This window comes from Centroberyx gerrardi, chromosome 11 (assembly GCF_048128805.1).
Source record: "Centroberyx gerrardi isolate f3 chromosome 11, fCenGer3.hap1.cur.20231027, whole genome shotgun sequence".
Taxonomy (NCBI): domain Eukaryota; kingdom Metazoa; phylum Chordata; class Actinopteri; order Beryciformes; family Berycidae; genus Centroberyx; species Centroberyx gerrardi.
In genome coordinates, this window is record NC_136007.1 from 21,306,143 (window position 1) to 21,317,406 (window position 11,264).

At 41.1% G+C, this 11,264-nt stretch overlaps 1 protein-coding gene and 1 long non-coding RNA gene across 2 annotated transcripts; one reads left to right on the forward strand and one right to left on the reverse strand.

Annotated features, from left to right (window-relative positions):
- The first annotated feature begins 3,137 nt into the window (after window positions 1-3,137).
- snx19a (sorting nexin 19a) lies at window positions 3,138-10,904 on the forward strand. Its single transcript, XM_071901498.2, has 11 exons — window positions 3,138-4,613; window positions 4,733-4,871; window positions 4,964-5,064; window positions 5,149-5,268; window positions 5,753-5,868; window positions 6,100-6,190; window positions 6,287-6,443; window positions 7,708-7,831; window positions 8,938-9,122; window positions 9,246-9,333; window positions 9,659-10,904. The coding sequence occupies exons 1-11, from the start codon at window positions 3,138-3,140 to the stop codon at window positions 9,786-9,788; spliced, it is 2,727 nt and encodes a 908-aa protein (XP_071757599.2). The 3' UTR covers window positions 9,789-10,904.
- Window positions 5,440-6,727, reverse strand: LOC144541753 (uncharacterized). The gene is made up of 3 exons (XR_013506847.1): window positions 6,685-6,727; window positions 6,273-6,401; window positions 5,440-5,837 (listed from the first exon to the last, which is right to left on the reverse strand). It is a non-coding gene; the product is annotated as an uncharacterized LOC144541753 (long non-coding RNA).
- Window positions 10,905-11,264: the final 360 nt, after the last annotated feature.

Here is an 11,264-nt window from a genome sequence, read left to right on the forward strand (position 1 = left end):
TCAACTGTGTGAAAAGCAGCACTAAGTTCAAGCAGAACTAGAACAGAGCACTGACTGAAAGAAAGTAATAAGCTGTTTTCTTTGGCATGCATTGGAACCAGAAAATAATTGTTCAAATACATCAATAATGCTCATGAAATCTAATAATTGTTTAGAAAACAAAACAATGGAAAAAAATATACTGTGTGTGGTGTAGGCCTATAGTATCAGCAAAGTAGGCTATTATAAATCCAGACCCAGCTGTGAGTTAAATCTAAAATGCCTTGATTTGAAGGGCAAAGAGATACAAATCATCGATCAATCAATCAGATCACCACCTATATGTTTCAGCTAACGCCTTCCTCAGTGTGTCACACTCAGGTTTATATTTAACTGATACACATTCTGCATGTGCTACTTGAACTTCATAGACATTGTGTTATTTCACATCCAAAGTAGTAAGAGTGTTGAGACCAAACTTGAAACACAGTGTTGCTGTCCAAAGTCTAACAGATCTCAATGCGGCAATGGGAGCAGTGCTGCAGTAAATTACTTCACAAACAACCAAATGGAGACATTTAATTTACATTTGTCAACTCAACAAAGGTCACGAGGAACAAAACGACTCATCACTTCCTATTGTATTTTCAGCTGCATTTTACTGTTTCAATCATTTGACAGACCTACAAGTGGGCTGCAACATCTAAAATTCATCTTGGCAATCTTGCTTCTAATATGAATCTGGCTGCAAAATATTTCTCAGTAGGATTTTGATTAGTCCGAACTTCATGTAAAGTCCAAAGGATTCAGTCTTGTTTCAGCCAGTTAACCTCTAAAGGTAAATTCCATCCTTTTCTTTAAGAAAATTATTGAAGGCTATACCTATTTAATTTTTATTAGTGTTTAATTATACATTTAATATATAGCCTATTGTGTAGGTATGCACGACAATTGTCCTTACTTGCTGGCAGGTGAAGCAGACACCTCGCTAAATGGGCCGTACGGCCGTAAGCAATAGATCGCTATCTTGACTCTATATAATCTTTGTCAGAGGATTACAGCCAAGTCCTGGAGCAGGAGATCCTACACGGCCGTTATTCCGGCTTCTACTTTTCAGGTATGTTTTACTGTCTTGTGTCGTGGCTGGCTTCATAATAGGAAGCTATAGTGCATATTCCTGATATCCACATAGGACCCACTTCGCCAGTAGTTCCCATCAGAACCAACCTAACACGTTCGGGACTCCGTTGCTTAGCAACTGTTGCTAACCTGGTTGTACTACGACTTTAGCTGTGCTGGACAGCTAGCTAACTGTTAGCTAGTTGCTACCGTAATTTAGTCTTGTTGAAAGCTCGCTCTTGCTCGTCAGTAACCCTGGGGATTTGCGAAAGACATTTCAAAATGTCCAAAGTTAAAATCCTGAGACTGAAATGCGTCTGACCAAGCCGTACAGTTGCGACTGGTGTAGTAAGTAGAATGGATCGACTGTCGTGTCCCTGTTGATGTTTACACATTGCCATGGAAACAAGTCAGCGAACATTTAACGTAACATACTAATGACATTCGTCTCTCATGACGACTGCAGTCAGTAATGTTTCTGTCCTCTGGTGGATCTAGATTTATAATGGATTTATAATAGCATTAGTTACTCAATCTGTTGCCATTCTGTTCTCATTTGGTGTGTGTATTTGTTCTCTCTTAAAATGGATGGGATAGTTACTGTAGTTCAACGCAGCATATGAGCAGGTGACAGGCCTTTGGAGGTATTAAATGTAGCCTTATCTTATAGGTATAGCTAATCGCCTACAGAATGGGAAATTACATGGGAACTGCTGATAACGTTTTGACTATGAGTGATTACCCCAGCCACTTCAGCCAGTAACCAGACATCGTTCAGATTGTCTATTCTAAAACATGTATTCGGCTGATAAAATACAGAAAGTGGCTGAATCCACAGAGACCAAGAGAATCAGGTCAGTGTTACAAATAAAATGTTTAAGCATTGCTGAATTAACTCACCTTGTCAAATCAGCTCAAATTTGTCATTGTCGTGATTGCAAATGTGATGAGTAAAGACAGAACTCAAGTACAGTGTGGAATACATGACTGTGCCTGAAGGCCACTCACAATTGAACCATGTATTCCAAAGTGTGCTTGAACACCCTGAACCACACTCCTGCGCCAAAAAATGTCTTTTTGTGACACATTTCCTCAGAGATTACATTTCCACACTTGAATAAGCCAGTAAACTTTTCGAACAAGGGATTTTTGCAGTAGCCAGGACATGACAGCAGAGTAGACTTTTCTCCCACTTTAGGGCGCCCCTTAAAACTAATAAGTGGTGGATTAGGGGATATGTACACATCTTTTTAATTTTGAATAAATCTCCAGTTTTTCTAACTGTGTTTAACTTTCACAGCCTCAGTCATAAAATAAGCTCTGTTTGGTGTATCCTATCTGGCCATATCTGACCTTAGTGTTTATCATTTGGAGGACTTTTCTCCTCTATCCCTGATTCAGTAATCAAGTGTCTCATTCCACTTTTGAATATTATTATTATTCCATTTATTCAAAAACTTATTATAATTCCTTAGATTTAACCTCAGAATTTCTTTCTTGATCACAATTTCTGTGAATTTTCGGATGTTACTCAAATGGAATGCTCTCTGGCAACTGTTGTGGAGGGAAACTATTTGCACCCAAGATGGTTTTCCTTATATGGAAAAGCAGAAACCTCTCATCTTCTTGTTTTTATAAAGGGGTGTTTTGTTGTTGAGGTTTGAACCATTCAAATACTGATGGAGAGTTTGGCTGATGTGCAAACTTGCTAGTGTCCCATAGTTATATGCCCGCCTATGAAATCATGCTTCTCCTGTCAAAATGAGAAAAGTACCTTAACTTTCTAATTTTTCAAACCTAAAGTAAGATTGTAAGACACTGCTGAGCAACATAACACTTTTACTGGAATTTTCCATGGTGTCATACAGGGTTCCTGAAGACTAGTTTACCTGTTATGAGAAGCACATGCAAAGATAATCTGGATAAAATAGTTTGAAAAGTGGGTGCATGATTCAAAATGAAAACCTTGTAACAAATGATTGAATATCTGTGTTTTCCATATCTGTGTCTTTTCAGGACATAACCCCCCACTGACGTTAATGCCTCCCTCAAAGAGCTCTCATCACTGGGCCCTGTCAGAGTTACTGGGACAGCGGAGGCTGTTAGGGGTTGGGGCTCTGCTAGCATGGCTTGTCCTCTTCCATCTCCTTGTGAACGTTTGGCTCCTCTGCATCTTCACCAGTCTCTTGGTGGTTCTCGGAGGTTGGCTCGGGTCCCGTGCTGCACTGGATGCTAACAGCCTCCTCCACTTGGAGCACTTTTTGCCTCTTGGTAAAGTTTATCCAGCTCTTCACTCACCTGAACATGAATGGCGGTTGGACCACGAGATCCACAGCGCGGTCCACAAATCGGTGCGTGACTTTGTGTCCTCGTGGTACCGGACTCTGCTGCCAGAGGAGACGGGGGAGTTTGAGCGCGTGGTGCGGAATTCGATGCTGGAGTCGGTGATGGAGCTGAAGGAGCGTGCGCGGCGGGTGGACAGGAAAGCGCTGGTTCAGAGGGCTCTAGAGCTGTACGGCTGCCACCTGCAGAGCTACATGACGGCGAGGGAGATGCAGGCGGAAGCAGAGCTGGCACAGAAAGACAGCCTCAGCCTCTGGCAGCTCTACAGCGAAGCGGACGCCCCTCACCCAGCCGTGAGCAGCACAGCCACTGAGCTCAGTTACTCAAGAGCTCTGGTGAACCTCGTCTTGCATGTGCTTGTTCCATACCCTCACATGGAAACCAGGACTGGAGGCTACATGGTGGCAGAACTCATCACCTGCAATGTGCTTTTGCCACTCATCAGCAGGGTGTCTGATCCTGACTGGCTCAACCAGACCATTGTAGACATATTCACCAAGTCCAGAGAACCACAGGAAACCAATGTGGATGAGCTCCCTGCAGCTGCTCTATACAGAAGTCAGATCCAGCATGAGTCCTGGACCACCTGCCGCTCGCTCTCCTCTGATCGAACAGGTCTCACCGGCAAAAGCTTCTCTGACCTGGATGACCTGCTCTGCCAGAGTCCGATTTATACGAGGGATTCCTCGCAGAGCAGCATGGTTAGCCTGACTAGTGCTGGTAAAGTAGAAAGTTGCCATGTAGGTCTGCTCACACCATGCAGAGTGAACTGCTTTTATCCAGAGTCCGAGCAAGACTCCCACTCATCAGAGTCCAAGATGTTGTCGGCGGAGTCCCTAATTCAGACAGACTCAGAGGAGGACCTGACAGAGGGCTTTTGTGACTGCGCTCCTCCATCCAACTTCTGCAGTGTCATCACTTTCAAGGATGATGAGGCCTCCAGTTGCTTCGGTCCTCTGCGAGTTCTGGGGGCGAAGTCAGAGGATTCCCAGTGGCCAGCAGGAATAGCCCAAGAACAGTCCCCAGTTTGTACTCCCAGAGGGCTTTGTCTAACCTCCTGTAACAGCTCAGCTGCACCTGCTAACGTCCAGAATGTGCGAATTGCTGGCACTGTCACTGCCAAGGAACAACGTGGCACTGGCACACATCCCTATACTCTCTACATTGTAAAGGTAACACTTCCTCATTCCATGTTTACACTCATGCACTTATGTTTGACTGGAATTTGAATACATATTATTCATTGCTTAACTTGATTTATCCTTCACTAAAGCATTTTTCTGTTTCATAGTATGAGACAGTGGTCGACTCAGAAAGCCTTGGCACTTTGCAGCCTGTTGCTTATCACACTGTCAACCGGAAATACAGCGAGTTCCTCAACTTGCAAACTCGTTTAGAGGATAAGCCAGAACTCAAGAAGTTGATAAAAAGTAAGAAGAAATCACCCTCTGCTTGAATAGATCATTGCACTACAATATACCTAAAAGGATAAATCAGTATATTTCAATGCTATGCATTTCAGATGTCAAAGGCCCGAAGAAACTTTTCCCTGACCTTCCCTTTGGTAATGCAGACGGTGAGAAGGTGGAAGCTCGTAAAGGCCAGCTGGATACCTTCCTTAAAGTAGGGATTGAAATCACAACTTCATACTGTAAGATGAGTAATGGGTTGTGTGGTCCTGTAGTTTGATTGATTCATTTTCTCTAGCAATTAAGCAACATTCCTGAAACAGCCTGCAGTGAGGACATGCAGGAGTTCCTGGCTCTCAACACAGATGCTGGCACATGTTTTGAAAGAAAGCCTTTTGTCAAGTCAAGAATAGATAAGGTGAGAAAGAATGAACATAGATCTAGTGAAAATCATGGACTGTAGTTGTAAGAAACTGTTTGTTTCCATCTAATTTATAAAAATACATGAATAAAAATGCATATGATATGAGAGAAAAAAATAACATGAAAGTAATAATCAAGACAAAGAGATCAAAGAGGCAGGCTTCAATGTGCAAGATAAAGGACAGAGCTGCTTGGCCACCCGTCCAACTAACAGTATATGCTTCATACTTTAAATGTGGTATGATGCTGTCAGTACAATCAAGTTCAAATTGATAAAAAAAAAGAGGTGCATGTTCATTTTAAGATCAGACCCGGTTGTACATTCGCTTGAGCCTTAACAAACATTGTACCGTTAGATTCATGGGAAGGTGGGGGCTCTAATGGACTGATTGACTTTAGATATTTTCTTCATTTTTTTTTCGCAAAGAGGAATTTAATTGTCTCCTGTGTTTTTTTGTCCAACGTGACTGCCATTAAAGATGGTGGTGAATGCTTTAGACACATTGAAGACAGCCTTCCCTCGCTCGGAGCCCCAGAGCCCCACGGAGGACCTGGAGGGAGACGCTGATGGAAGAACAATAGACAGGAAACACAGGTAAGAGAGCTCTATCAGTCTAGCACTCTTCTCTCATTACTGATTAAATTGTCACTTCAAACACATTAAAAACACCCTTGTGAACACTGCAGGATGATAAGAAACCACTTTGGGAGGAAGCACACTCAAGGACACTGTGAATTGGCTGGCTTCTCTTGTATTCTCATGACAATGAAAGTATTTTGTTTTGACTGCTGTGGGTGTTTTTGTGGTTTTGTGTTCTAGTATCAGGAGGCTGAGGTTCCCTAGCAAAATTGCCCCGTCTCTCAATATACCTGACTTGCATCCCAAAGTGACATACTGCTTTAGTGAAGGCAGCACTGTAAGTTACCAGCTTACCATATTTGCCATATTTGCCATATTTGCTTGTCAGTTAATCAACAAGTCATATCACTGTGCTTTACCTGTGGCTGTCCAGGTGCTCAATGGCATGTCGCTGTCTGGGCTGGAGAGCTTTATCGAGGAACAGGAAAGGCTTCTGTGTGGGGCCACTGGGAGGGAGACCGGGGAGGCCAAACAGAGGCATGAGCCGCCTGGCAAAGACAGGAAGACATCAGGGAAAACACGTGGAACAGGTAGAGTGTTTCTTGGTCAAAGGCACTTCTTATGTCTGTTTTATTTTGTATACTATCCACTAGGGCTGCACAATTAATCGTATATTAATCGCGATGTCGATATTGGCTTCCACAATTAATTGATTCTGGCCGCGGGCGATTATTCACGCTGGGTTTAGCTTGCTCTGGTGTAGGGCTGCAACAGTTAGTCAACGTAATCAAAACTCAAATTACTTGAATTTTGACCCAGTTTGCCGCTGACCTTTCAAAGTGCGTATAAACTCTTCCATTAGCTTGGATCCAAGTGTAGTATACAATGAAGCACGGGTTACGGGGTAAAATATTTCCTTTTTAATCTCCGACCAGAGACGCAGTACACAGGCAAACGTACTACTTCCTTATTTACACTAATTCTCCCGCGGGTCCTTATGGGAAACTTCAAAATAAAAGCCCACAAACACCCAAATAGACTTCTTACAAAATAAGTGTCTTAGAATACAAATGCCCAAAAACTAAGGCTACAGAGGTGATGGTCCCGGAAAAAAAAACAACGGACCCGGTGCACCGGAATCACAGGTTCAAAGATTTGTACATTTGAATGTTTTTTTATTTATAGGTTTATAAAATACATTATGAATGTGAAGGCATTTTGGTTAACTTAAAATGCTCAAGTGCAATAAAACAAAATGGATGAATAATCATGATAAATAATCGTGATCACAATATCGAGCAAAATAATCGTGATTATCATTTTAGCCATAATCGTGCAGCCCTACTATCCACACAGTTTTTGTGGCTGTAACTTACGTGGTAGCTCACGCTCTGTGAAGCACATTGTGCTTCCACCTGGAATGAAATGTGCTATATAAATAAAGTTTTGCTTGCTTGCTTGCTTATGGAGCTGTTTAGACACCTGATTTGATATTCACTGCTGTGAATTTTAGTTATCCATAGCCTGAGTAAATACAGGGATGCCATTTGTGCATTCCATTTAGTCTAGCCCAGAGAATAGATGCAACACTGCATAACCACTTGAGTGCAATATGACTCCACTTTTTGTGGAGGCACTGGCTAAGTGTGGACCTTCCATTATTGTGTTTTGTGTTAGCCTGTATCTATGCCATATGTGTTTTTATATGTTCTCACTCTTCCCATCCATGTGATGTTATGAATTTGTCTGTGTGTGTGTGTGTGTGTGTGTGTGTGTCTTGGTCTGTGTCTATGTGTTGTGTGTGTGTCTATCTGTGTGTGTGTGTGTGTGTGTGTGTGTGTGTGTGTACTGCAGACACAGCAGTGGCAGATGTGGCTTTGAACATCCTGTGTCTGCTGATGAAGGACCAGTGGAGCTGGCTGTGCACTGAGAACATACAGAAGACCATTAGACTCCTGTTTGGCACCTTCATTGAGAGGTAGCATAGCTGTCAGTGTAGTTTACAATAGATCACTAGTATTGTCTATACTGTACATACATCTGTATTCCGTTTTACTGAGAATGGATTTATTCATTGTTCGATTGATTGATCGATTGATTCATTCATTCAGATAAAATTGTATGCAAGGACACAGCAGGAAGTTACAAATTGAAGTGATGTCATTTGTTTACAACATGATCCGTGACAGTACACCTATTTTACTAGCAGTTGACATCTTGACAGGCATTTGATTATATTTCCTTCATACAGCTGAACATCCGGACGCTGGGTCCTTTACAAATTTCAAAGAACAGTTTCTTGAGGTACTAAGAGGTTTGTAGCACTTGAATGCTGCATGACGATTGTTCAGAGTACCTTTTAAAACATCATTTTTTTCTTTAAATGGAAGTCACCTATCTGTATTACTGCATTGCATTTTCTTTGGAATCATTTTATTGAATTCTACTAGACTTTTGATCTTGTGTCGACTCACTCTTTGGTCCTTATAACTGGAAGTGTCAGCATATTTGGGTAAGCCATAGGAGAGCCGCCAACGCGGCTGAATATGCCAAAGAAGCCAGTTCTGCCTTTTTGGCACTGACATCTCCTGATATTGATTCACTCTATCAGATTTGATGGATTGTGTATGTAAAGTCTTGCACAATCCTTTATTTAATAAGGATAACATAGGAAAACTAATTTTGGTTGTACTAAATTACTTTTATTGTGCTAATGCAATCGCTGTACTATGTTGCAATCTGGTCCTCTATGTTATTACTATATTATATTGGTCTACATTCTTGGGTTTTTACATATGCCTCTGGGACTTTTAAGGTTCATGTTCATAAAAAAGCAAATTTATGCTCCTGCAATGTTTTATAGAGATTCAAGCGGGGTTGTGTGTGTTGCTTACTCTTGTGTGCATCCCTTTCCTTCTTTCTCTCAATCAATTAATGCATGTTTGCATGTACATGTATTTATTTTCACTTGTCTTTTATATACAGTGGCTGATATCCAGTAGAAAAAAAGCAGACACACAAGCACAGAAGCACACTTCTGCATTAAGCTTTTTGACTTGCTGTGCCCCTTCATGTCTGTCTCAGATGGCTGGATGTGGGAGTAGCTCACCTGACCAGTGCCCCCTGCTGGGTGATTTACCTGCAAGTGATGCAGGAAGCTGTATGGCCAGGCGGCGTGCTGCCCGCTCAGCCCCGGCCGGAGCGCAGCACCGCAGAGAGAGAGGAGACCAAGGAACAGTGCCTGGAATGTCTAATGCAGCTGCTCCCAGGTGTGTATGACCAATGAGAACAGAGGACAGGTATTTTCATTCTGTCTTTTAACACTATTTTGATCTGCTTGGCTCTTGAATCTCAAGTTTTCCTTTCTGCTCCCTCTGTTTGTGCTTGCATAGAGCTCATCACTGACATGCTGGGTGCTGAGAAGTACAGGCTGAGTTTGGAGACCATGCTGGAGTCTTTACAGGACCATCACATAAACAAGTGAGGCAGAAACCAAACTGTATCAACAACTATAGGCTAAAGGAACGGCTGATCCTGCTGGCTTGAAACCGCAGATCAGAAACCAAATTGTATCAGCAAACAATTATAGTATGAGCTGAGAACAGTATATCACTACTCACTCCAGCTATATCTATATTATGATATGATTTATAACTCCTGCCTTAATCATAAGATAGATATTCATTCTCACATTTAATTATTTCCATATTTCCATATTAATCAATATTTCATATATTCCATGCCAGTGCCACATTTTTATTCATCACTGACTTCAACCCATCATACCCCCTGTGACTCTGCGTAGGCATCTGGTCTACTGCATCTGCGACCTGTTGCTGGAGTTCCTGATTCCCGAGTCGTGCGATGAGGCCTTCCAGAGCGCGCTGCTGCACAGCCTGGCTAAAGACACAGAGAGGGAGAACCTTCACATATGAACTGCACATGGTAACTCTGTCTCACTGTTGTAAGCATTTGATGGATGATGGATGATGTATGGGAGTATTAGTTAAGATTGTGATGCATGCATAATCAATTGCTATCATAAACAGGCAAGTGGGCCAGCAAAATACCCTTAGGCAAGATTGGCATGGGCTCTGTTACTTCTGCTGTAGCTAAGGCCAAGATTAAGTAAACTCAGATCAAAGATAATCATGAAGGTTTGAGTTCTTTTACAATGCCAAGTTGTAATCCACAGAAGAAAGCTTTCGTTACTGAAACACTAACAAATGAACAGAGTAGAAAACATTCTTTAACTAGCATTACATAACTGTTCATGTTTATTGGGGATGAGTTTTCCAAAGGAGTGATAAAGAGGAGAAAGGAGAGAGAGAAACCTTTCAAGCTAAAGGAGGATGAGGTAGCTTACATCTGAGAAAGGTGGTATAATGGGCTTCCTTTACACAACCCAACAGCAATAATAGTCACAGTTCAGCTTTTAGGATAGACCTGAGTTCAAATTGAATTGCTGTTCGTACAGCTAGGTTCTCCATATTGTTAGTCTGGTTCCTTTATTGAACTATGTTCCTTTATTTTGTGCACTTCTGCCTTGAAATTGCAGAAATTTGATTTGCATGGTCTTCATTTTATTAATGTCTAAAACTGAGAGAAATGTTTTTTTTTGTCAATTTGTTGGTTAGCTCTGGTCTGAATGCAGTCTGAAAAAGGTTTCACACTTCTGTAGGAAGGCAGTGTGGTGTATCAAGTGACTGTATTCAAATAAATGTCTATATTGTGTTTCATCATACACTCATGTACTATGGATAAATGAATATGTCATAAAATTATAAATGTTTTCATACCTTGAATGGCAGGTTTAACTTATACACTCACTAAATGTAAACATCAGTTATTATGGTGAAAGCATAAAGGGGAAAAAAACAGGAAAAAGGAATGGAAAGGAAAACACATCAGTATCTAAGTTTGATAAACTGTAAGATAATATTTGACTATACTATTCTGTGTACTAGCACTATATTGAGACTAATATAGCTACTGATGCTCATCAGTGTAATGGTATGGGTGATATCTAATTAAGGATAATATGTTGGGAAGTAGCTCTCAAACTGAATTCATATTGCCTTAGATTTTTTTGCAACATAAATGTATTGTAATATTTATACTGTTTATATTGCAAGCTTAACTGGTTTTGTTTGTAACTAATTATTACTTGTTAAAAGTTATAGTACTTTCTTTGTATTTGACCAACAAACAAAGAAAAAGAAACAGTGATCTGGTTGATTTTTTTCATCCATTTATTTTTTTGTTTTTTTAATCCTAAAATGTTGCAGACATGAAGATGTTCAGATGGATCTTGGTGGAATGAAACTGGGTGTCTACTTGTCGCTGATGCACATCTGCAATAGCTACATCTAAAAGTATGTAGCTAAGTATTTCTGAAACACATTAGATTC

Coding starts and splice junctions, on each gene's coding strand:
- snx19a (XM_071901498.2), top strand. CDS start 3,138: ATGCCTCCCTCAAAGAGCTCTCATCACTGGGCCCTGTCAGAGTTACTG. Junction 4,614..4,732: donor ATACTCTCTACATTGTAAAG/GTAACACTTCCT, acceptor TCTGTTTCATAG/TATGAGACAGTGGTCGACTC. Junction 6,444..7,707: donor AGGGAAAACACGTGGAACAG/GTAGAGTGTTTC, acceptor TGTGTACTGCAG/ACACAGCAGTGGCAGATGTG.